Genomic DNA, 27,532 nt, shown 5'->3' on the forward strand with positions numbered 1-27,532 from the left:
TTGTTAACACATCCACACAGTAATGTTTCGTGAATGTATGAGGCGTAGACCATGTGGCTGCCTTACAGATTTCTGTCATAGGTATATTTCCTAGAAAAGTATTGTGGCGCCTTTCTTTCTAGTGGAGTGTGCCTTCGGTGTAATAGGCAGGTCTCTCTTTGCTTTAACATAGCAGGTTTGAATACACTTAACTATCCATCTGGCAATGCCTTGTTTGGATACTGGATTTCCTGCATGAGGTTTTTGAAAGGCTACAAACAATTGTTTTGTTTTGCAAAATTGTTTTGTTCTATCAATGTAATACATTAGTGCCCTTTTGATGTCTAATGTATGTAGTGCCCTTTCGGCTACTGAGTCTGGTTGTGGAAAAAAGACTGGGAGTTCCACAGTTTGATTTAGGTGGAACGGTGATATAACTTTTGGTAAAAATTTGGGATTTGTGCGTAGAACCACTTTATGTTTGTGTATTTGTATAAAGGGTTCTTGCATGGTAAATGCTTGTATTTCACTTACTCTTCTAATTTTCCCCTGTTACTCACCCTCTCTGGGAACATCTTTGGTAGAACCTCGAACTTGCAATTTACAATGGTCCCTCCCCCTATTTTTAATAATGCTTATACAAAGGTAGGCTGGCCAAAAGTGATGTTGAATCCTTATCTGTTACGTGAAATTTACCTAATGTTTTCTGACAATTTGTCAGCTTATGAAGATTTTGACCCTGAGGCCATTCCACTTCTTGGTATTCATGCAGACATGATGCTTAAACTCCAAAGTATTTTTTACAAAAAGACTAAGGTAAGCTCGCGAGGCAGGGGCTCGAACAACAGTAGATGGTTTAACGATTTATGTATGAGGGCCAAGTCTGGTCTAAAAAAGGCCTTAAAGGCTGGGACTCCGGGGGTGATCAAACAAGCAAGATGTACATATAAAAAGACAATTTTACACTCAAAGAAATCTTGGGAAGACTCTACTTGGCAGGAGCTGTTTGATGCTTCAAAAATGAATAATAATAAGCTTTTTTGGGAACTGTTGACTAAACATGAGAGAGGGGACAGATCTAATATAAGGAATCATATTCAACCGGAATGTTGGGTGGAGCATTTTTCTTGTCTTTATGAGGATATTACCTCCTCTGTGGTCTTTGATTGTGAAAATGTGGGTTCAGACCCATCCACTTTATCAAATGACCCTGAGAGTTACATTTGTTTCACCCTAGAAGAAACTGCTGATGCTATTAACTCTTTGAAATCTGGCAAAGCCCCAGGACCAGATAAAATCCCAGGCGATCTATATAAATCTGAACCACTTATATGGACCTGGTATATTAACTTATTGTCAAATAAAATTACAAAAGGAGGACAGATTCCCGAAACGTGGAAGGGTGCCGAAATTATCCTAATCTATAAAAAGGGTAACCCAAATCTTCCAACCAACTATAGACCGGTTAGTTTAATTGATAATCTGCAATTTTTTTTCGCAAAACAGCTTTTAGATAGACTATCGAGTTGGGTCACGGAGCAGCAGATTCTTTCACCGTTACAGGCGGGGTTCCGGCCTAAAATAAGCACAGTAGATCAGACCTTTAGGTTGGCTGTGTTACATTGGAAATATGTGGTTCTGGCAAAGCAACCATTATATGTTGCCTTTGTTGACTTACGTTCCGCCTGTGACTTGGTCCCTAGGGGAAAACTTTGGGAAGTGCTATATAGAATAGGGATTCCAGCTCATACAATTCTTCTATTGAAACGCATGCATGAAGATACATATGCGCAAGTGAGGTGGGGCAAACATGGTGAATTGACTAATAAATTCCATATTAAAAGAGGCGTCCGACAAGGATGTGTGTTAGCACCACTCTTGTTTTCCCTATTTATTAATGAGGTGGTGCAAGAATTTAGGACATGTCAGAATGATGCCCCCACTTTAGTCAACCAGAAAATCCCTATTCTCCTCTTTGCGGATGACTCCTTACTCATTTAAAAAACGCCGATGGGTTTACAAATTCTGGTGGATAAATTCAATTTATTTTGTGGAAATTCCGACCTAGAGCTGAATCTGAAGAAAACTAAACTGATGGTGCTCTGCTCCGGACGTCGGAAGAAATGCACCATAAGGATAGATGGTGATATTCTGGACCAGGTTAGCTCTATTGATTACCTGGGTGTAAGGCTCACAGATTCACTTCATTGGGAGGACCAGGTTAGCAAGAGCGCTGGGCTTTTGCAACATCGAGCAGTATCCATATTGCGCCTTTATAGGAGTACGATTGCCAAAGCTGTATCTCCAGCAATAAAGATCTATGTGGCTAAGGCGCAGGGTGCTGCTGCCTATGGTGCAGAGATTTGGGGCATGGCAGATAGTAGTAGAATAACCAAAATTGAGAACAGCTTTGCTCGGGCTTTATGTGCATGCCCCACTAGCACCCCATTAGTTCCTTTATTTTTAGACTTAGGCCTAAAACGAATGGCTGACTTAATCATATTACGACCCTTGTTGTATTGGGTGAGGCTATGGGTAGTCCCAGAATTGGTCGTATACAGGTCCTCACTTCTAGAATTGTTACAATGTACTAATTCTACCTCTATACCATGGATTAAACATGTTTCCAGCTGGTTTTGCACATTGGGACTGAGAGATCTATGGGAGAACCCCTATCAACTTGAGAAATCCCATGTTAAAGTTCTGAAGGAGGCCTACTGGTTTTATGTACGGAATAATTATATCTCCCACAAATCTTGTGGTCGTTCAACTAATCGTTTTATTGATTTTAAATGGTACCCAGAATTTGAATTATATTTAGATATAATACCTGACCTTTTAGGCAAAGGACTGTATGCCAGATTCCGATTTGGAACATTACCATTAATGGCCTTGACAAGCAGATGGGGACCCAATTTAACATCCGATATTTGTCCTGTGTGTTGCAATTCCCCGGAAACAGTAGAGCACTTTATGTTTTTCTGTCCTGCTTATTTAACTCCAAGGTCTAAATGGATCCGTAGCATTTGTCGGGAACTGAAGTTAAGGAAATGTGCTTTAGCTTTGAGGATTCTGAAAAGTCACAATTCAAGTGTGTTAATTTATGCTGTAAGCAAGTTTTTAGTAGAGGCATGGCGTATACGTAACTTTTACCTATAATGATCTTAATTGGTTTTAGCTTGGACAGAACTGATTTTTATTCTTTTATACATTTGGTTATTGATGGATATGTATATGTTCTTTTATGATGATTATGTTATCTTGTATTGAATTGCTTTGATGGCCTGATGGCAGAATAAAGCTCGTGCGTAACACACACACACAAGAGATGTGATAGCTATTAGGAAGGCTACTTTCCAGGTTAAGTATTGCATCTCACAAGAGTGCATGGGTTCAAATGGTGGACCGATGAGTCGTGTTAATACAATATTGAGGTTCCATGAGGGAACTGGTGGTGTTCTTGGGGGTATGATTCTCTTTAGACCCTCCATAAATGCTTAATGACTGGGATTCTAAAGAGTGATGTTGAATGTGTAATCTGCAGATAGGCAGATATTGCTGTGAGATGTATTTTAATGGACGAAAAAGCTAGCTTAGATTTTTGTAAGTGTAATAAGTAGCTTACAATGTTTTTTTGTGGACGCATGTAGTGGTTGAATTTGATTATTATGACAGTAATAAACACATATTTTCCATTTATTTGCGTAACAATGTCTTGTAGTAGGTTTCCTAGCTTGTTTAATGACCTCCATACATTCTTGTGTAAGGTCTAAATGTCCAAATTCCAAGACTTCAGGAGCCAGATTGCTAGATTGAGCGATGCTGGATTCGGATGTCTGATCTGTTGTTTGTGTTGAGTTAATAGATCTGGTCTGTTTGGTAGTTTGATATGAGGTACTACTGACAGATCTAGTAGTGTTGTGTACCATGGTTGGAGAGCCCTAGTTGGTGCTACTAGTATTAGTTTGAGTTTGTTTTGACTCAATTCTTTTGCTAGATACGGAAAGAGTGGGAGAGGGGGAAAAGCGTAAGCAAATATCCCTGACCAACTCATCCATAACGCATTGCCCTTGGAGTGAGGGTGTGGGTACCTGGACGCGAAGTATTGGCATTTTGCGTTTTCTTTTGTTGCGAATAGATCTATTCGTGGTGTTCCCCAGTTTTGAAAGTAAGTTTGTAGTATCTGGGGATGAATTTCCCATTCGTGGTTTTGTTGGTGATTTCGACTGAGATTGTCGGCTAACTGGTTTTGAATTCCTGGGATGTACAGTGCTATTAGGCGAATGTGATTGTGAATCGCCCAATGCCAAATCTTTTGTGCTAAGAGACACAGCTGTGATGAGTGTGTCCCTCCCCGTTTGTTTAGGTAATACATTGTTGTCATGTTGTCTGTTTTGACAAGAATGTGTTTGTGGGCTATTAACGGTTGAAATGCTTTCAATGCTAGAAACACTGCTAGTAGTTCTAGATGATTTATATGAAGCTGGCTTTGTTGAGCGTCCCATTGTCCTTGTATGCTGTGCTGGTTGAGGTGTGCTCCCCACCCTACCATGGAAGCATCTGTTGTGATCACGTGTTGAGGCACAGGGTCTTGGAATGGCCGCCCTTGGTTTAAATTTATAGGATTCCACCACTGAAGCGAGGAGTGTGTTTGGCGGTTTATCAACACTAGATCTTGAAGTTGACCCTGTGCTTGTGTCCATTGTGTTGCTAGGCACTGTTGTAAGGGCCGCATGTATAGTCTTGCGTTTGGGACAATGGCTATGCATGAAGACATCATGCCTAGAAGTTTCATCACAAACCTCACTTGATAGTGTTGGTTTGGGTGCATGTTTAGTATTATGTTTTGGAATGCTTGTACCCTTTGTGGACTTGGAGTGGCAATCCTTTTTGTGTGTTGATTGTTGCTCCTAAGTATTGTTGTATTTGACACGGTTGTAAATGTGATTTTTGGTAGTTTATTAAGAACCCTAGCTTGTGAAGGGTTTCTATGACGTATTTTGTGTGTTGAAGATACTGTTGCTGAATGCTGGTTTTTATTAACCAATCGTCTAGGTAAGGGAATACGTGTATGTGCTGTCTCCTGATATGTGCAGCTACTATCGCAAGGCATTTTGTGAATACTCTTGGTGCTGTTGTTATCCCGAACGGTAACTCTTTGAATTGGTAATGTACTCCTTTGATTACAAACCTTAAGTATTTCCTGTGGGAAGGATGTATGGGTATGTGGAAGTAAGCATCCTTGAGATCTAATGTTGACATGTAGTCCTGTTGTTTGAGCAAGGGAATCACGTCTTGAAGTGTCACCATGTGAAAGTGATCTGATTTGATGTAAAGATTTATGTTCTGAGATCTAAGATGGGTCTCAGTGTTTTGTCCTTTTTTGGTATTAGGAAATACAGGGCGTAAACCCCTGTTCCTTTCTGATGGTTGGGTACTAATTCTATTGCATCTTTTTGTAACAACGCTTGGACTTCTAATTGTAATAGATCCAAGTGCAGTTTGAACATGTTGTGTGCTTTTGGAGGCACATTTGGTGGAAATTGTAGGAATTCTATGCAACAACCATGTTGGATAATGGCTAGGACCCACGAGTCCGTAGTTATGTGTTTCCAATTTTGGTAATAATCTGTGAGTCTCCCCCCTCACTGATGTTATGTGTTGGGGATTTGTGACATTGGAGTCACTGTTTAGTTTGTGGGGTTTTTGGGCTTTGGAATTTCCCTCTTGTTTTAGGGAACTGTCCACCCCTCTATTGTCCCCGAAAGCCTCCTCTTTGGTATTGGCCCTGGTATGTGGGTCTGGCCTGTGAGGTAGAAGGCTCTGTGCTTTGGGCCCGAAACCCCCCTCTAAAGTGTGGCTTCCTAAAGGTGCCTCTGCTGTGTGGAGAGTAGAGCGCGCCCATGGCTTTGGCCGTGTTGGTGTCTTTCTTTAGCTTTTCTATAGCTGTATCCACCTCCGGCCCAAACACTTGTTGTCCATCAAAAAGCATATTCAGCACAGCCTGCTGGATCTCTGGCTTCAATCTGGAGGTGCGTAGCCATGCGTGTCTCCGAATGGTGACCGCCGTGTTTACTGTTCTGGCGGCTGTGTCTGCTGAGTCCATAGCCAATCTTATTTGGTTGTTGGAGATACTTTGGCCTTCCTCCACAACCTGTTGGGCACGCTTCTGAAACTCTTTGGGAAGGTGTTCAATGAAATGTTGCATTTCGTCCCAGTGTGCCTTGTCGTATCTTGCCAATAAAGCCTGCGAATTGGCAATTCGCCATTGATTGGCTGCCTGTGCTGCCACCCTTTTCCCCGCTGCATCGAACTTTCGACTTTCTTTGTCGGGTGGTGGTGCATCCCTAGAAGTCTGTGAGTTTGCCCTTTTCCGGGCTGCTCCTACTACCACTGAGTCAGGAGTTAGCTGTTGCGTAATGTACAAAGGGTCCGTAGGGGGAGGTTTGTACTTCTTCTCCACCCTAGGTGTGATGGCTCTGCCTTCGACTGGGTCTTGAATCACCTGTTTAGCGTGTTTTAACATGCCTGGTAACATAGGCAAACTTTGGTATTGGCTATGTGTTGATGAAAGGGTATTGAATAAGAAGTCATCCTCTATAGGTTCGGAATGCAGTGTTACGTTATGAAAAGTAGCTGCCCTGGAAACCACCTGCATGTAAGCAGTACTGTCTTCTGGTGGTGATGGTCTTGCCGGGTAGCAATCCGGACTATTATCAGATACTGGTGCATCGTACAGATCCCATGCATCTGGGTCATCTTAGCTCATCCATGTGTGCGTTGGTGATTGCATCATTGGGGGTGTTGCAATTGGGGACAGTTGTGGTGAGTGCTTTGGTGATGGCTGTGGTGAAAAACGTGGTGGTGTTTTCTCTTTAGCCACCTTTGCTTTTGGCTGTTTTTCAGTTTCCTGGAAAGCGAGTTTCCGCTTCATTTTAATTGGGGGAAGAGTTCTTATTTTCCCTGTGTCCTTCTGTATATGGAGCCTTCTCTGTGTATAGTCTGGCTCTCCCATATCTAGTTCTTGTCCAAACTTATGGCCTTGTAGTTGTGAGGAAAGGCCTTGTTCGTCGGTATAGGAGCTTTGTTTCGGCTCCGAGGCTGGATGTTTCGCCACTGAAACCTTTTCAGCAGTCTTTTTTGGCTCCAAAGCAACTTTTTTAGGTTTCGGGGTGCCGATATCTCGGTGCCGAGTTTGGTCGGAGCCGGTATCTCAGTGCTGAGTATACTCTGTGCCGGTATCTCGACCGGAGTCAGATGTCTTCGGCTGGTGTGTGCCCTTTTTCGGTGCCGATGCTTGGTCACCGTGCTTACGGGTTAAGCCATGGCCTGCTGGCGGTGGCTTCCCCTGGGCTTTCATAATTTTTGAGTGAGTTTTGGCCGGGGCTGTTTTACTCACGGTTTGTTGCCTCGCCGACTGCTCACTCTCAGGCTCGTCCGAGTCTGAATCCGGAATGGAGAATGTCTCCTCTTCTTCGGCGTCGGGGTGTCCAGCCGGAGTCGACGCCATTTGAAGCCTTCGAGCTCTCTGGTCCCGTAGCGTCTTCTTCGACCGAAATGCCCGACAGGCCTCGCAGGTATCCTCTTTGTGTTCGGGGGACAAACACAAATTACAGACCAAATGCTGGTCGGTGTAAGGATACTTAGCGTGGCATTCGGGGCAGAAGTGGAATGGGGTCCGTTCCATGAGCCTTGAAGATGCACGCGGTCGGGCCGACCAGGCCCCGCCGTGGAGTGGAAGCCCCGAAGGGCTACCGGAGCTCTTCTTTTCTTCGGTGTCGATGTGCTATTACTAACCCGATACCGAGCACAAACAATACCGTAAAATTTTCCGATTGTTAACTAACTTTTCCAAACCGAAACACGGAGCGAAGAGGAACACGTCCGAACCCGATGACGGAAAGAAAACAATCTAAGATGTAGTCGATGCCCATGCGCAATGAAGCCGAAAGGGAAGGAGTCCCTCGATCTCGTGACTCAAAAAGACTTCTTCGAAGAAAAACAACTTGTAACACTCCGAGCCCGACACTAGATGGAAGGATAATGCACAGCATGTGTATCTGCAGCTACACATGCCATTGAAATGAAAATGTCACTTACCCAGTGTACATCTGTTCGTGGCATCAGTCGCTGTAGATTTGCATGTTTTGCATAGCTCGCCATCTGGTGTTGGGCCGGAGTGTTACAAGTTGTTTTTTTCGAAGAAGTCTTTCGAGTCACGGGACCGAGTGACTCCTCCTTTTGTCTCCATTGCGCATGGGCGTCGACTCCATCTTCGATTGTTTTTCCCCGCAGAGGGTGAGGTAGGAGTTGAATTGTAGTAATAGTGCCCATGCAATGGAGTGACTAAGTATGTACCTATTTAAGGTTGAGATGATACATATACAAATAGTTGAAGGTAACTTCCAAACTGCTACAGGCTCCCGGGGAGGCGGGTGGGCACATGCGAATCTACAGCGACTGATGCCACGAACAGATGTACACTGGGTAAGTGACATTTTCAGTTCGATGGCATCTGTCGCTGTAGATACGCATGTTTTGCATAGACTAGTAAGCAGTTATCTCCCCAAAAGCGGTGGCTCAGCCTGTAGGAGTGGAAGTAGTTTGAAATAATGTTCTTAATACGGCTTGACCTACTGTGGCTTGTTGTGTGGATAACACGTCTACACAGTAGTGCTTGGTGAATGTGTGAGGCGTAGACCATGTGGCTGCCTTACATATTTCTTGCATTGGGATGTTTCCTAGAAAGGCCATGGTAGCACCTTTCTTTCTGGTTGAGTGTGCCCTTGGTGTAATGGGCAGCTGTCGTTTAGCTTTAAGGTAGCAGATTTGGATGCATTTAACTATCCATCTGGCTATACCTTGTTTTGATATTGGGTTTCCTGCATGAGGTTTTTGAAATGCAATAAATAGTTGTTTAGTCTTTCTGATGTTCTTTGTTCTGTCAATGTAATACATTAATGCTCTTTTGACATCTAATGTATGTAGTGCCCTTTCAGCTACGGTATCTGGCTGTGGAAAGAACACTGGAAGTTCCACTGTTTGATTTAGATGGAACGGTGAAATAACCTTTGGCAAAAATTTAGGATTAGTCCTTAGGACGACCTTATTCTTGTGTAGTTGTATAAAAGGTTCTTGTATTGTAAACGCCTGAATCTCGCTTACTCTTCTTAGGGAAGTAATGGCGATGAGAAATGCAACCTTCCAGGTTAGGAACTGTATTTCGCAGGAGTGCATGGGTTCAAAAGGTGGACCCATAAGTCTAGTTAGGACAACATTTAGGTTCCATGAAGGAACAGGTGGTGTTCTTGGTGGTATAATTCTCCTAAGGCCCTCCATGAATGCTTTAATGACTGGTATCTTATAGGGAAGTTGAATAGGTAGTCTGCAGGTATGCAGATATTGCTGCAAGGTGTATTTTAATGGAAGAGAAAGCCAGGTTAGATTTTTGTAAGTGAAGCAAGTAACCCACTACATGTTCTGGAGTTGTGTGTAATGGTTGTATTTGATTAATATGGCAGTAGCAAACAAACCTCTTCCATTTACTTGCATAGCAGTGCCTGGTGGATGGCCTTCTGGCTTGCTTTATGACTTCCATACATTCTTGGGTAAGTTGTAAGTGCCCGAATTCTAGGATTTCAGGAGCCAGATTGCTAGATTCAGCGATGCTGGATCTGGGTGTCTGATCTTTTGGTTGTGTTGTGTCAACAGATCTGGCCTGTTGGGCAATTTGATGTAGGGTACTATTGATAGGTCTAGCAGCGTTGTGTACTAGGGTTGCCTTGCCCAAGTTGGTGCTATTAATATGAGTTTGAGTTTGTTTTGACTGAGTTTGTTTACCAGGTAAGGAAGGAGAGGGAGAGGAGGAAAAGCGTAAGCAAATATCCCTGACCAGTTCATCCATAGGGCATTGCCTTGGGACTGTTTGTGTGGGTATCTGGATGCGAAGTTTTGGCATTTTGCGTTCTCCTTCGTCGCAAACAAGTCTATTTGAGGTGTTCCCCAGAGTTTGAAATAGGTGTTCAGAATTTGGGGGTGAATTTCCCATTTGTGGACCTGTTGGTGATCTCGAGAGAGATTGTCTGCGAGTTGATTTTGGATCCCTGGTATAAATTGTGCTATTAGGCGAATTTGGTTGTGAATTGCCCAACGCCAAATTTTTTGTGCTAGCAGGCTTAACTGCGTGGAGTGCGTCCCCCCTTGCTTGTTTAGATAATACATTGTTGTCATGTTGTCTGTCTTGACGAGAATGTATTTGTGAACTATAATTGGTTGGAAAGCTTTTAGTGCTTGAAAAACTGCTAGAAGTTCTAGGTGATTTATATGCAGTTTTGTTTGATGTACGTTCCATTGTCCTTGTATGCTGTGTTGATCGAGGTGTGCCCCCCACCCTGTCATGGAAGCATCTGTTGTTATTACGTACTGTGGCACTGGGTCTTGGAAAGGCCGCCCTTTGTTTAAATTTATGTTGTTCCACCACAGAAGCGAGAGGTAAGTTTGGCGGTCTATTAACACCAGATCTAGAAGATGACCCTGTGCTTGAGACCACTGTGATGCTAGGCACTGTTGTAAGGGCCTCATGTGCAGTCTTGCGTTTGGGACAATGGCTATGCATGAAGACATCATGCCTAGGAGTTGTAATATCATCTTTGCTTGTATCTTTTGTGTTGGATACATGCGTTGTATGATGGTGTTGAAATTTTGAATTCTTTGGGGACTTGGAGTGGCTTCTCCTTTTGTTGTGTCTATTATGGCTCCTAGGTATTATTGTACCTTGCACGGCAGAATGTTGGATTTCGTGAAGTTGACGGTGAACCCTAGTTTGAAGAGGGTTTGTATGATCTGATTTGTGTGATTTGAGCACTCTATTAACGAATGGGCCTTGATTAGCCAGTCGTCTAGATATGGGAACACATGTATTTGCTGCCTTCTGATGTGTGCAGCGACTACCGCTAGACATTTGGTAAAGACTCTTGGTGCGGTTGTTAATCCGAAAGGCAGTACCTTGAATTGGTAATGTATTCCTTTGAATACAAACCTTAGGTATTTCCTGTGCGATGGGTGTATTGGTATATGGAAATACGCGTCCTTGAGGTCTAAAGTTGACATGTAGTCGTGTAGTTTTAGCAATGGTAATACTTCTTGTAGTGTGACCATGTGAAAATGGTCTGATTTGATGAATGTGTTCACTATTCTGAGGTCTAGGATTGGTCTCAGCGTTTTGTCCTTCTTTGGTATCAGAAAGTACAGTGAGTAAACTCCTGTGTTTATTTGTGTGTTTGGCACTAATTCGATTGCATTCTTTTGCAATAGTGCCTGCACTTCTATCTCCAGGAGATTGGAATGATGTTTTGTCAAATTTTGTGCTTTTGGTGGTATGTTTGGAGGGAATTGTAGAAATTCTATGCAATAACCATGTTGGATAATTGCTAGAACCCAAGTGTCTGTAGTGATTTCCTCCCATGCTTTGTAATAATTACTTATTCTTCCCCCCACTGGTGTTGTGTGGAGGGGGTGAGTGACATGTGAGTCACTGCTTAGTAGTAGGGGTTTTGGGGCTTTGAAATTTTCCTCTATTCCTAGGGAATTGCCCTCCTCTATATTGTCCCCGAAAACCTCCTCTGTACTGTCCCTGGTAACTGGACGGTGTTGCCTGTGAGGTGCTGGCTTGTGTGCTCTGACCCCGAAACCCCCCTCTAAAGGGTGTTTTACGGAATGTGCTGTAATTCCCTCTGCTCTGCGGGGAGTAGAGTGCGCCCATGGCTTTAGCAGTGTCCGTGTCTTTTTTGAGTTTCTCAATCGCTGTGTCCACTTCTGGACCGAACAGTTCTTTTTCGTTAAAAGGCATATTGAGAACTGCTTGCTGAATCTCTGGTTTAAATCCAGACGTTCGGAGCCATGCATGCCTTCTGATAGTTACAGATGTATTAATTGTCCGTGCAGCTGTATCTGCAGCGTCCATGGATGAGCGGATTTGGTTGTTGGAAATGGTCTGTCCCTCCTCAACCACTTGTTCTGCCCTATTTTGTAGGTCCTTGGGCAGATGGTCAATGAGATGTTGCATCTCATCCCAATGGGCTCTGTCATAGCGCGCAAGTAGTGCCTGGGAGTTAGCGATGCGCCACTGGTTTGCAGCTTGTGCTGCGACTCTCTTACCAGCTGCATCGAACTTGCGGCTTTCTTTATCTGGGGGTGGTGCATCTCCAGATGTGTGGGAGTTGGCCCTTTTCCTAGCTGCTCCTACAACGACAGAGTCTGGTGGCAGCTGTGTAGTGATGAAAGCCGGGTCTGTAGGAGGCGCCTTATACTTTTTTTCCACTCTTGGTGGGATTGCCCTACTTTTGACCGGCTCCTTAAAGATTTCTTTTGCGTGCCGGAACATACCAGGGAGCATAGGCAGGCTTTGGTAGGAGCTGTGGGTGGAGGAGAGTGTGTTGAATAAAAAGTCATCCTCGACCTGTTCTGAGTGGAGGCTTACATTGTGAAATTGTGCTGCTCTAGCCACCACTTGAGAATACGCAGTGCTGTCCTCTGGTGGAGATGGCTTCGTAGGGTATGCCTCCGGACTGTTATCTGACACTGGGGCGTCGTATAAGTCCCATGCGTCTTGATCTTGGTCACCCTGGCTCATGGTGGTGTGAGCTGGGGAATGTGATGGAGTTTGTGCTGGTGAGACGTTAATCACAGGTGGAGGAGAGGGTGGTGGGGTAACTTTTTTCACCACTTTTGTTTGTGGTGTTTGTTCAGTTTGGAACTCCAATCTTCTCTTTCTTCTAATAGGGGGAAGGGTGCTTATTTTTCCTGTCCCCTGCTGTATGAAAATACGCTTTTGCGTATGGTCTACATCAGTTGAGTGTAGCTCTTCCTCAAACCTATGCTTTTGCATTTGGGAGGTTAGCGAGTGCTCTTCTGTATAAGAGCCTGAAACTGGGTCGGTTGCAGTTTGTTTTGGCACCGAAACCCTGTCTGCATCTTTTTTCGGCTCCGAGGTGACTTTTTTCTTTTTCGGGGCCGAAACCTCTCGGCGTCGATCTTCTTCGGTGCCGCTGTCTCGGCGTCGAGCCGTGTCTACACCGGTATCTCGGTGTCGATGCTGGTCTCCAGCACTTTCTCGGTCCCGAGAAGGCTGCGTGCCGGTGTCTCGACCGGAGTCGGACGATCTCGGCACTGTTTGGGCCTTTTTCGGTGCCGACGGTCGGTCACCGAATTTATGGGTCGAGCCATGGCCTGGTGGCAGTGGCGTCCCCTGGGCCTTGTAAATCTTCTTCTGAGTGGTTTTCGACGTCTTACTCACAGTTTGTGTATCGTCGAATCCTTCGGAGTCTGATTCTTGGATCGAAAAGGTTCCCTCCTCTTCTTGTTCCTCGAACTCCCGGTGGGCTGTCGGCGCGGACGCCATCTGAAGTCTTCTGGCTCGACGTCTCGGAGTGTTTTTCGGGACCGGAACGCACGACAGGCCTCGCAGGTGTCTTCACTGTGCTCAGGTGACAGGCACAGGTTGCAGATCAAGTGTTGGTCTGTATAGGGGTATTTATTGTGGCATTTGGGACAGAAACGGAACGGGGTCCGTTCCATCGGCGTTCTTCTGCACGCGGTCGGGCCGACCAGGCCCCGACGGGGGATCGAAAAAATTACCCCGAAGGGCACCGGAGCTCTTCGATCTTAGACGCGGTGTTGAATCTAACTACGCCGATCCCGAACGCAACAATACCGACGAAAATCTTCCGAAATTAGCTATCTTTCCGTTCCGAAACTCGGAGCGACAGGAACACGTCCGAAACAATCGAAGATGGAGTCGACGCCCATGCGCAATGGAGACAAAAGGAGGAGTCACTCGGTCCCGTGACTCGAAAGACTTCTTCGAAGAAAAACAACTTGTAACACTCCGGCCCAACACCAGATGGCGAGCTATGCAAAACATGCGTATCTACAGCGACAGATGCCATCGAACATATATATATATATGTTCTATTTAACAATATATAGGCCCCTGCCGTAGGGCTCCACATATCTTCCTTAGGGGAGACTTACATGTATGATTAAGGGAAGTGGTGACTTTGCCATTAGTTTGAATGGCAAAGTCGGCAGAGGCAGCCTGGGAGTCATTTTGTACTCTGTCACACACAGGGTGGCACAATCATTGCTGCAGTCCTGGGTGGACACGGTCTTACCTGCCCTTTGTTATTATATTCTAGAGACTTATAAGTAAGTCAGTACTTGCATCTGGAGATAGATAATTTGACATACACTTTATAAGGGGTTAGAACACTGGCACTGAGATTTGGTTAGCAGGCCTCAATGTACCCTCAGAGTAGAAAAACCAGCAACAGTCCAAATGGAGGCAAAAAGTGGGGGAGGAAACCTGCACAAAGCTGTGCCATTACGTACCCAGTTTTTCCCACTGCAGCAGTTCTTAAAATATTTTATTCAAGACTCGAAATACAAGCCAAACTTATCAACATTTGCCAGTGCTTGCTAATTTTTATTTTATTTCCCACTTTTGGTGCATACCTACCCTATTTACCGTACTGTAACTCACCTTCACCACTAATCTATCACCTTTATAGTTTGATATGAGCAGTGCATTTCTCTTGCTATGGTACTTCAATTTCTCCACCAAGAAAAACGTACTTACCTTAGGCAGAGCCTTTTCTGGTAGAGATGAGATTCCTTACTCTTATTCCACAGCTAGGGCCGTCCTCTACCAGCACCTAAGGGGCAGGTTTTTTACTCGAACTAGGTAAATGTATGCACCATAGAGGCAAATTACTGCATTTCTACTTGTAGATGACATTTGGAGATTTACATTTATGCCATTTTTTTTACCTATATGCCACAATTATTTAAATGTGGAATTTTGGGCTTGCGTGTACTTTGGCACCTGTGTACCACCTGCATGTGTGTTTGTCTTGACACGTTTGCATGCTCACTGACCAGTGTGATTTTATCTAAGGCATGATTATGAATACTGCTGCCTAATGCAATTACAATTCACTGATTGGAACCATCACTTGACTGACCATTGAAGTGATGGGATGCCTCACACCTGCTGTTTCTCTGTTTTACAGGTCGATTCATATATGTTTACTCATATAAGTTATACTCTACACCATACGGGTGATCTTTTTGATTAGGCACTTTTCTGAACACTACGCCTGCAATCCCAATCAACTGTAGATTAGGTTTAGTTATAGTCCTGATGAATTGCCAAGATCTACTATGACTAATAAAGGTAGGAAACATATTCACCCCTGTTTTTACCTCGTCTTGAGCTGTAAAAGATCATTGCCTACTGCACAGCCACACACTGTTTCCACTCATGACAAGAGTACCTACTCATTAAAAACCTGATGGGTTCCTCTTAGACATGTTTAAAACACATACTCACCAATCTGCAAACACCGCACCTCCAGACACACTTCATCAAAGCTTACAAGATCTTCAAAAGATCTCTGGCAAAAGGTCCCCTCGACCAGGCCCATTTCGGCATTGCAGCGCCAGCCCAACGAAGAGCTACCTGCTGATGAAGCATTACACCAATCTTGGTGTATGTGGGCTCTTGCTTCTGATCAAACAGATCCCCCTGATCTGCTTGATCAGTCTACTTAGACCTGTTACAATGCTTTCTCTCCCCCCCCATTCTGCATAGGAACTACATACCATTTGTAACTACTATCTAGGGCACCTTTTACAGACGTGACGCTCCTCCAACAAATGTAAAGGTGATTCTACCACCTACCGGATGATTTTTGTACCACCAATGACAAATTAAAGCGGTTTTGTGGCAGGTGTGAGTGGGGAGGGAATGTTGTCCCTGGGAGCCTGGAAGCTGACGGCCTGTTTAAGACTTTCACTGCCACAGCCGGGTTGAGTGAGTCCAGGCTAATGTCTGTGAAGGTATCTAGCTCACTGGCTGTAGGTCTTCGAAAATGTCCCCATCTTCATGATAAGTATCATCCTGATAATCATCATAATCGTCATCAACATATGGTGTATAGCCCAGGTCAGAGTGGTGTCTGGAAAGGGATCATTTCCAGAGTCTGATAAAACAGTTGGATCCCTGTCAGGTGTCGGGGAAGTTGGGATATGGCCCGGGGTGTGAGTCTCGGCACCATAGGTGACGGACATGGCACTGCCCCAGAGCCAGTGAAGTTGGTGCCGAAGTCAATGTCACAGCTGGTCAAGAAGTGAATATGGACTGCGGACGAATGGAACAGCCTGCGCCGGGAACGGATCTGCTGATAGGAACCTGACTGGCATTCACCTCAGATCCCTGGAACCCAAAAGTGCTCCAGAGTTATCTGGTAAGGTACCAAAAATGTTGTCCATGGCCAAGCGAAGCTCGTGGAGCTGGTGTGGGGTTTCCAGTCACTGTGTATTAGACGGGATCTGGACCAGAACATGTGCTTTTTCCAGCGTGGCGGCCGACTTTCTGGGCTGGGCTTGCTTGAAGCATTTCACAACTCCAACTGGCGGGAGCAGCAGGATGAAGGGGACCCATGCTTTGATTTTTTTTGTTTCTTATGGGATTTCCTGCACTTACCTGAGCCCCGTGAGCTCGAGGATGACCAGTCACAGAGCGACCTTGCGAGCAAGAGCACTCACAACTTCAACCGAGACTGCTTCTTTGACTTTCTGAGTTTGGTTATTACAAGTATGGCCTTTCAATCCTGAATGGTCTTGTTCATTTCAGAACAGCAGTAGCACCAATTTGAGTTGTGTTTGTTGCCAAGGAACCAGAGACAGTCTTAGCGAGTGACAGAGAACTGACATTGTTGATTACAGGCATGACACAGCTTGAACTGACTTGCTTTACATGGTGTTATGCTGCATAGTACAATGTTTTTGATAGAAATGGTCAGTCAGGTATGACAGGAATTGAAATCCATGTCAGCAGGCACAGTAAGAAAGGAACTGACAGCAGCACATGGAGGCGGCACATAAATCGGGGCGCAACGCCATATTCGGATCAGATCAGTTGCTATGAAAGTTTCCCGACACCAGTGTAACACCTGGGGATTTTCACATGGTGAGGAATCTGCAGTCAGAAGCCTCTATCAGTAAGATTACTTTTTCTGTGGTTAAATACTTGTAAAGTTAGGTGCTGAATTGGAAGAGTATTCTATTTTTGAGTGAGCAAGTCATGCAAAACAGAAATAACGGTTCTTAAAAAAGAGAATAACATGGAAGAAGCTTTCTTTGTTTTGAACAACAAATTCATCAGTTTCACAAACATATAACTAAAACACTTTGTGCTTGTGCAGAAGTGTACGAAAGTGCACTCTTTCTTGGCATGATGAACCCCATTTTCTGCCTGTTGTCAGTGTGTTTGACTGTGTCCACTGGAATCCTGCTAACCAGGACCCCAGTGGTTATGCTCTCTCTTGTACATTTTGGCAACTGTACTTTTTTCTTCCCACATTTGGCATACTAGTCCCCCCATGTAAGTCCCTAGTATATGGTACCCAGGTCCCCAGGGCATTGGGGTACCAGGGGATCCCTATGGGCTGCAGCAGTTATTCTGCCACCCATAAGGAGCCCATGCAAAAGGTTCTGCAGGCCTGCCATTGCAGCCTGCATGAAACGGGGGTATGCACCCTTTTTCCCTACAGGTCACTGCACTAGGGGTCACCGTAAGTCACCCCTATGGTAGGCTCTCTCAGCCCAGATGGCAAGGTGCAGTACCTGTGTGTGAGGGCACACCTGCACTAGCAGAGGTGCCCCACAAACTGCAGTTCAATTTTCCTCGACCTTGTGAGTGTGGGGACACCACTTTACGCGTAAACTGGACATACGTCACTACCTATGTCCAGCTACATAACGGTAACTCCGAACCTGGGCCTGTTTTGTATCATGTCGGAGTCATACCCTAAAACTGTTGCAAGAATAGAAAGTATGATTCCATGCACTCTGGGAGCTCAATAGAGGACCCACAGCATTGCAACCATCAGTCATACAGGGTTTCCTAGGCAGTCCAAACTGCTGCCATCCTTCAGAAAGGTTTCTGCCCTCCTGCTGCTTGATCCAATCAAGCCTAGGAAGGCAGAACAAAGGATTTCCTTTGGGAGAGGGAGGTAACACCTTTTCCCTTTGGAAATAGATGTGACAGGCTTGGGAGTGGTAGCCTCCCCAAGCCACTGGTATGCTTTGAAGGGCACATTTGGTGCCCTCTGCGCATAAACAAGTCCACACCGGTTCAGGGACCCACAGTCCCTGCTCTGGCGTGAAACTCAACAATGGAAAAGGGAGTGACCATTCCCCTGTCCTTCACCACACCAGGGGTGGTGCCCAGAGCTCCTCCAGAGGGTCCCTGGGTTCTGCAATCTTGTTTCCAAGGTTGGCAGGGAACTCTGGGCGCATCTGTGTGGCCAGGCCAGGAAGGTGCCCTGATAGGCGCTTTCCTGGCTAGGTGACTAATGCCCTTTCAGGGCTATTTAGGGTCTCTCTTGGGTGGGTCCTCAGATTCGGGTTGCAAGATTCCAGCAGGATTCCTCTGCAACCTTCACTTCGACTTCTGGCCTCCGGAACTGCGAGGACCCTCCAGGACCCGACAATCTGCCTCCAAGAAGAAGCTGCAACATTGTTTCCAGGGCTCCTGCCAACAACTGTAACATTTTCACCGGCTGTGCATCCACTGAGGGTGGCGTGTCTTCAGTCTGCACTAGAAGAAAGAAGGAATCTCCCTTGGAGGGAAGGAGTCACACCCCTACATCCGCAGGCACCTGCTTCAACGATCACCGGATGCGTGGATCTCACCTCATCTTCAGCTGCCTGGATCCTGCATCACATGTGGTGGTCGGGAGTAGTCCTCTTAGTCCTCTCTGCCAGCTGTCCAAATTTGGTGAAGTTAAGCCCTTGGCTGCCTACGCAGGACAGTACCTCCGTGCACTGAGTCTCTTGCAGCTGCCAAGGCTTGTCTGCATCTCCTCCAAGGGATCTTCAGGCAACGTCCCCAGCACTACTTCCTGTGACGCACTGCCCTCTGCATGGTTCTCCTGCAGCGTGGGATCCCTTTCTATAGTGCTGCGTGGGCTACTTCTGTGACTTCTGGGTCCCCGTCCTGTGGGACTCCTGGGGGTGCTGCCTCTTTTTCTGTGGGCCCTCTGTGTCGCTGAGGGTCCCTTGTGACTACCTTTCCTGAGTTGAGTCCTCCTCAGCTTTGCTGTTCCCAGGCAGCATCACTTTTCCACTAACCACGACATTGACTTTGCCAAGGCTTGTTGATGGAATTCCTGCACTGACACCCGTCTGCAATCTTCACTCCAGCGTGGGACATCTTCTGCATTCTTCAGGAACTCTTCTCCCGCTCCAGGGCTGCAGTGCTGACCAGATCTTCATCACCGTCGACCAACTCCTGCAAGTACAGCTGAGTGGGTAGTAGCTCCTATTTCTCTTGGACTCCACTGTGACTCTTGGACTTGGTCCCCTCTTTCCACAGGTCTCCCTCTACGGGATTTCCACCACTGGTTTCTTGCATTCTTGTCTGGGTGTCTTCTTTTCTTCCTTTTGGGTGGTTTGGGGAAATTCCAGTGATTTACTCCTGCTTTCCTGGGCACTAGGGAGGTACTGTGTTACTTACCTCTGTGTTTTTTTAGTACTCCCAGCTCCCCTCTACACATTCCACTTACCTAGGAGGGGGTGCTGTGTTTACTTTCCATTTTGTAGTATATGGTTTGGGTTTTCCCTAGGGTCACTATTGCATAATGGGAATTGCACTGTTTTCTAACCTTTTCTATGCCTATTACTGTTTACAAGTGTATATTGTTTAGTGTATTACTTACCTCCTATTGGAGGTTTGCACTTTTAGTGGTTTGTGGTATTGTGTGACCAAAAATAAAGTACCTTTATTTTTGTACAACTGAGCGTTTTCTTTCATGTGTGTAGGTGCTGTGGGACTATAGTGGTATTGTATGAGCATTGCATGTCTCCTAGATAAGCCTTGGCTGCTCATCCACAGCTACCTCTAGAGAGCTGGCTTCTAGACCTTGCCTACACTTAATTAAGAGGGGATACCTGGTCCTGGTATAAGGTGGAATTACCTTTGGTACCCACCACACACCAGGCCAGCTTCCTATAAGAAGAAACTGGACTTTTTGTAAGAGGGTTGTGAGTTGATGTGTCTGTCAATTTTCACAGGCTTAACAATCAACCACGATATTTGTGGCCACTTGACAGTCTCGCTAACAAGTTATAAGAGCCTTTGATCCTGTTCCCCTTATACATAAGTTAGTTTAAGCATTAAGGTCTGTTACACATCAAAGAATAATCACATGTACTTTTCGGACATTTCCTCAATTTAAATGAGAGGTCAAGTGAGTTTGTGCTTTAAAGTACGAGAAATATCTACAGGCAAATACAACCTCTCCACCTATTGGTCAGAACAAAAATTTTTAAAGAAATTAATTTAAAGATGAAAGTGGCATAGAATGAATGAGAAAAAGAATGAGTTTGATCCTATATAGGTTGTTAAGAGATGGCAAGTTTCACTACCTCCTGAGACCGGTTTCCAGAGCTGTCCTGGCCTTGTGACTCCAGAATTGTCACCTTCTCTCTAAGTTTCAGCACTTCTTGCGTCAGGCTTTCCACAACTGGCACTTCCTCTGGGTTAAGTAATTGTACTTGAAGATCCTAAAATTTAAAACCAGCATGGGTGAGATTGTTTTAGCAGCAAACGTCCCATTTAAATCAAAACAAGGTAAATGTTCTTTAGGTTCTAGGTAGCTGCACAGTTTAGTCTACAAGAGGTACATGAGCCATAAAAAGCTCAGTGAATTGTACGTTTGTTTTCAGATATTCCTGGATGAAATTAAAAAGATACTTACCTTCAGGACTGATCTTTCTGGGTGACACTCTACCTGCAGATTTCTCACCTGTTGAATATTCCCATGTGCCAGGCTGGGTTTGAAAACTTTTTGACAGTTACCCTGCATCAGTAGCACATGCAGGTTCATTCTTGGCACCAGAGCCATAGCTTGGGTGACAGCTCTGGTGCCATACAACGCCCACTCCGATGCATTGATGTTGGTTTCCTGTCCATTTTTTCCTGAGCCCTTGAACATGCAGGGATGTGGAATTCCTATCGCCCGACGCCCGGGACATCTTGTTTGGGGTCAAGGGCAACAAGTTTTTATGTTTACTTTGTCCTTGGGACAAGTAGGCCCAACCCCCTGCAGCACAAACCCTTTGGCTGCCTGTTTACAGAGAGTTGAACTCTCTGCAGTTGAGATAATGTGTTTCCAAAGGATAATGCTGTTCAAACTTGTATTTATGGTTCATTATTTGAAAGCCTTCATTATTAGGGTGCGTGCTGTAAATAAATGTTTTAAGGTCACACTTCACTACTGACGTTGGTTCCAGTACAAAAAAATAAAACGTGTACACACATGTTTGAAAAGTTTAGGCTAAGAGGCTAAGTATAATGCTCCCAGAATGCTCTCTGATTATATGCAAATGAAGTGTCATTTAGTAAAATGTGTTGATGCATGCTAGTATTTCCCAAAAATATTTCTAATGGAAAATCAGTGTAACCATTTTCAACACTATTATGGGAAGCATGAAAATAAACAAACACTGACAAAGCCAACTGATCTGACATATTTTTATAAGTCTTTTAGTTTTATCAATGCGTGTCTTGTTTTGACATGGCTTTTGTAACACTTTATTGTTGTGGCAGCTACCAGGCCCTCAACATTGTAACAAACATTGGCAAAACCCCCCCAAAAAAGTTTTTGAACTCTTAAAGCACACGTTGCCACCAGCGGCATAACAAAGGCCCCGCAGCCGCCCTCCAGGGGGCCCCGTCAGCACAGCACCTGCCCTGAGTGAGTCTGGAGAGGGTGCTCCTCCATGTTCTTTGCAAAGGGGCACCCTCCAGTTTCGTTACGTCACTGATTGCCACTATAGTTCCTGACACTGAACAAAACTACTTTGTGTGGCAATATGCTCCTTGTGGAAGAGCAGAATGCGATCACTCACAGTAAAGCCAGCCAAAAGAGAGAGAAATAGAAGTTTAATAAAAACAAAATGTCTTTGTTAACACCAGACCTAATTAGGGACCAAGACCCACATGTAGGTAGCTTTTTGCATGTCGCAAACAGCGACTTTCGCTGTTTGCGACGTGCAAAAAGCACATTGCGATGCACAAACCCAGTTTTGCGATTCAGTAACCTGGTTACCGAATCACAAAACGGGTTTGCGACTCGCAATTAGTAAGAGGTGTTCCCTTCCTAATTGCAACTCGCAGTGCAATGTAGGATTGTTTTGTGACCGCGAACGCGGGCGCAAACCAATCGCAGTTTGCACCCATTTCAAATGGGTGCTAACACTTTCGCAAAAGGGAAGGGATCCCCATGGGACCCCTTTCCCATTGTGAATGTCACTGTAAAAAAAATGTCAGAGCAAGCAGTGTCCTGTGGACCACTGCCTGCTCTGAAAAAATGAAACGAAAACGTTTCATTTTTCGTTTTTGTTATGCATCTCATTTTCCTTTAAGGAAAACGGGCTGCATTACAAAAAAAACTGCTTTATTGAAAAGCAGTCACAGACATGGTGGTCTGCTGTCTCCAGCAGGCCACCATTCGTGAGGGGGTCGCAAATTGCGACCCACCTCATGATTATTCATGATGTGGGCATTTGCGAAGCCCTTGCGAATCATAGATGGTGTCAAGGACACCATCCTACATTCGGATTTGCGACTCGCAATTTGCAGGTCACAAATCTGAACCTACCTACTTGTGGCCCCAAATTCTTAAAGAAAGTCACAAAAGTGCACCCATGGTATATGTCGTACCCCTATAAAATATTTGTGAACTGTATTTTAGCGTGGGTAAAAACGATGTGTAGATTTGCTCATGTGAAAATCTATTGAGCATTTGCAAGTTCATTTTCCCTCCAGCCACTTTCTTCCCAACCCTGGAAGAAGTTCTAATTCTGCCATTGTCAGGAGTAAATGTCCAACCTTTCTTATTATGGGAAAATATTAGAGAGAAGCTGGTAAAAATCTTTAAAACATGCAGGTTAGTAGGTTTGCAGACTCAAAGGCATTCCAGCCCTGGAACTATTGCTTACTGCTTCCTCCAGCCCCAGTATGCAGATCTGCAGAAAGGTGGCAAAATAAGGAAATTTCTACAGTAGGGATTGAAACTCCAAGTATTCAAGCCCTACTATGGTAGTAGCCCTGGCATAATCAGAGAGGCTATTAATTGCTGCCATAATTTGTCGCCACACTACATGGCACCAAAGGGACAAGTAGATCTTTTTACAGGACAAGTAGATTTGAGAAGAAACCTGTCCCCTGGACAAGCAGATATTTTAATAAATTCCACACCCCTGAACATGTATATGATAAAACAATAATCAGTCTGAGGCAGTGCAGTGCAACAATCTAATTTGGAATCTTATTAATGTGGCCTGTGTCAATCTTTCAGAATAGGGAGAAGGGCAGGAGTGTTGAGGAATTTAAAGGTAGATATAGTTCCCTTCAGTAAGACTGTTATCAAAGGTAAGCAACTTTTTCCTCTGCTGATACTTCTACACGTAGACTCCTCACCCATTAAATAGACTCCAAAAATGTGCCTGTCCAATATGTGAAATAGGTGTGTAGGAATGGCAAAAAGAGGGGATCTTGGTGCACCAAGCAGGCAAAATGGCCATCCCTTCTCACACTTGAATCGAAGCAATAATGTTTAGCAAAGGTATGACAGAAGGTCCATGTCGCTGATTGATAAATCTCAGCCGCAGAGGCACCCCTGTGAAGTATTGGTGTTGAAGACTTCACCTTGTGAAGGAGGAGGCCTCACAGATAGCCAATGACTTAAGCAAGATTAATTTTGGCTTCAGAGTGACAACGCAAACAGACTTATCTCTAAACGGAAACGAAGGAAAGCACGCACTAATGACCAATGACATAGAAATGCTGATAAGCCTTATCAAGAAACTAAAAATGGAAGGGGCAGCTGGTCAGAACGGTATTCCGAACGCCTTCTCTAGAGGAGACCCTTCATTCTGGGTGTATTATTTGGTGCTGCTTTTTAACGATCTCTGAGGCACTACAGGTCTCCCAGACGCATGGAAAGGCAGCATTATTCACCCCACATACAAAGCAGGTAACCCCGCAAATCCTTCAAACTACAGGCTAATAGCATTGATGGACGTGGAAGCAAAACTCTACCCATCCTGCCTACTGCAAAAACTAGCAGAATGGATTCATGACAGACAATTAATTCCACCATGCCAGACAGGTTTCAGAGCTGGTATGGGTGCTTCCACCAACCTGGCAACCCTGGCCCTGCTGGGAAATAAAGCCAGGCTTAAGAAAAAAAGGCTACTTGCATGCTTTATTGATCTAAAGGCAGCTTGTGATTGCGTACCAAGAACCCGCCTATGGGAGAAACTGAAAGGGTGGGGCTTACCATGCAGCTTCTTGGCACAATGATGGACTTGTACACAGGTACTTGGGCGCAAGTAAAAAATGGAGAGGGCAGCCACCTCACCAACAGAACATTAACAGCAAAAGGACTTAAACAAGGGTCTTTATTGGCTCCCACGCCGTTCAACTTATATCTTGCAGACCTAGCCGAGGCTCTAGCTCCCGTAAATAGCCACCCGCCAGTATTGGCCAAGAAAGGAATTGCATGGCTACAGTACGCAGACGACATAGTTCTACTCAGCCAAACACCTGCTGGACTACAGCATAGCATCAATGCATTTTATACATATATAACAATGCAAGGCCTAGAATTGAATTTGAGTAAAACTAAGGTTGTCCGCCTAGTTGACAGGAAGTTTAAATCTGCCTCATGGTTCATAAACGGATCCCGGGTGGAGGTTGCACCCACATATAAGTACTTGCGATTCACTATGGACCGCCTCCAGACTTTCAGCCGCAGCTTGCTGTTGCTCAAGCAAAAGCCCTCTCATTGACCTATGGTTTTAAAGTTCTAAAACAAAAACTGAGCTGCCCTTCATACACTCACCTGCTTTCTGTCATGGCAGTGCGGCTAATGAAAACCATCTGTTATGGTGCCGAAATCATGCTGGGGAAGGAGGCAGTTTTTTAAAATCAAGTCCACACGAAGGCCTACAAAACAGTTTTTCGGATACCACGACCAGCATCTCCAGCTCAGGTTCGTTTAGAATTGGGTCTGAGAAACTAGGAATTTCAGAGTAGATATGCCTTCATTAAACTGTGCTGGAGGATGCGTGCAGCTGAGACTGGGACTCTATACAACCTATGTTGGATGGAAATTGAGGAGCAACAGCGACACAATGATAAAAGCACCTGGGATCATTACTTAAATAACTGCATTAAAGCACTAGGTTTGCTAGAAGCCTGGGACCAGAACCCGGACAAAAAGGAGTTTTTTCGGAAGGCAAATGCTGTCACTAAAAAAATATATTTAAATTCTGACAAACAAAAACTGGCAAGCAGACAGCACGCCTGGACTATAATAACATCATACAAAACGTTACGGGCACAGGAATACCTAGAAGCAACCTTCAACCAGTCGCTGAAACATCGGTTCATGCTTTTCTGCTTTGGGTTGATGGAAACTAAGGATATGGTCCCTTCATGGAGACAGCAGGATCTGACACATTCCTGTCGACTGTGTGGGTACAGACAAGAGTCATTAGAACAATTTTTTTGTGTGTGCCCGGCTTTGCTAGGCCACAGGACATTATACCTGAAAAACATTTTTAAGACACTGAACATACGCTCATGCAGACCGGCCATTATAAACTGGCTTAGCGGACTTTCAATCCCGTTTTCTTGTCGAGGGACCAAATTCATGGTACAGGCTCAGAAAGAATTAGTGAATAAAGTTGAAGCCGAGTGTACAAGGGCCATCCTTTTATGATTAGTAAAGCTCCGAAAGTTTAGTTCCAGCGAGGAAACAGCCCTAGGTACTACTTAGGATTCTCACTCAGCTTCACTCATCTACTATTATAGTGTTCGTAAGGGAGCAAGAAAGTCCTAAAGTTAAGTTCAAGACCAACGTTGGAATTAGTGGAGAACATTTTAGCTGTGCACAACTCTTTACCATGATTTGTTTTAGTTTCAAATAAGCTTTTATGTTTTTATTATGGGTCTCTATTAACATAATGAGTAGGCAAAGTATTTATATTATTATGCATTTTTGAATTGCGATGGTTTTAATTAACTGTGTCAATAAACTTAAACTTGAACTTTGAGTGATAGTGGAATCCTTACAGCAGCTCCTTTTTGATAAGGGCATAACATTTTTTAGACATTAGTATCCAGCAGGAGAGAGTTCTATTTTTGGACTGACCTCCTTTTCTTGCTACTTGCAAACACCACAAAGAGCTGGTGGTTAGACAGATCACCTTGGCACAGTCAATATAAAAACTGACCGCTCTCCTTGGGTCCAGCCAGTGCAATCTCTCCTCCATGCTGGGGTGAAGTGGAGGGAAAAGATAGGAAGAGTAATAGATTGCCCTAGATGGAAACGGTTCACCACCTTTGGAATGAAAACCGCCTTAGTGCTGAGGACTAATTTGTCTAGGAAAGATCATGGTAAAGGCAAAGAAAGACCAGTGCGTGCAACTTATTGTTATGTCTCACCAAGGTAATGGGCAATAGAAAAACTGTTTTGAATGATTAGGCATATCTTGCAACGGTGAAGGGGCCCCAAGTAGCCCCCATCAAAAAAGTCAAAACCAGGTTTAAACCTCACTGGGGCATAACAAAGGGATGTGATGCAAACATATGTGTCATTAGCTTTAAGAACCTCATCATAGTTGGTGATTTGAAAAGGGGTGGCTTGTCTAGAAGGCACAGACATGCCAACAAGATAAAAATGTATCCCATAATGGTGCCTACCTCACAGTGATGAGAAATAATGTCAACCACCTCCGGAGGCTGTTGGAAGGATGTGAAGTGCCCCCCTCCCCCATTAATATAAAGGGATGAAGGTTGAGGTTCTGGAGACTCGGTTGAAGAAACTGTGCTTTCTACAAGGAGAGGCAGTCCAGCCTGAGAGGTAGATGGAGAGGGGGAAACGGGGAGGGACTCTGGCGGTCTTCTTAAAATACTGTCCTCAGCTACTCCAGGACAATACCAACTTGCCCTAACTTGGCAAATCCTCCTCAGAACTGGAGGAATCGAAGGTAGGGAGGAAACATGCAGTGCAGTAGAAAATTCCAACTCAACCAAAACACATCCCCTCAAGGGTATCTGCAATGGATACTGGATGGCACACATATGTGGGTATGGAGCGTTTTGCTGAGTGGCAAAAAGATCCTACTGAGATGTGTCCCAAAGGGAAAAGATGGTCTGGACATGATCAGCAAAATGACACTAAAAGAGACTGTTGGGCTTTGTATTCAGGGAGCTGATCCGATGATTGGTGACTAGCCACATCACATGATGGTGTGCCGAACCACAGAAAGTTTATGCTTCTGAATAAAGAAGGTGAGACCCTGCTTCGCCCTCCTTGTTGACATACCACATCATGGTCATATTGTCTGTCCAAATCTAGACAGTCTGACGGCGAAAACGGTGGAATGCCTTCAGGACTACTCAAATAGCCTTTAG

General features: G+C 44.8%; 1 protein-coding gene across 1 annotated transcript in view; it reads right to left on the minus strand.

The window, feature by feature from the left end:
- Window positions 1–27,532, minus strand: part of LOC138292459 (myomegalin-like) — a 1,643,599-nt gene that overhangs the window by 1,165,076 nt on the left and 450,991 nt on the right. Inside the window, exon 12 of the mRNA XM_069231077.1 lies at window positions 20,470–20,607. Within this exon, the coding sequence (XP_069087178.1) occupies window positions 20,470–20,607 (138 nt within the window). The remainder of the gene's footprint in view (window positions 1–20,469; window positions 20,608–27,532) is intronic.

The sequence above is a fragment of the Pleurodeles waltl genome, chromosome 4_2 (assembly GCF_031143425.1).
Source record: "Pleurodeles waltl isolate 20211129_DDA chromosome 4_2, aPleWal1.hap1.20221129, whole genome shotgun sequence".
In the NCBI taxonomy this organism is placed as follows: domain Eukaryota; kingdom Metazoa; phylum Chordata; class Amphibia; order Caudata; family Salamandridae; genus Pleurodeles; species Pleurodeles waltl.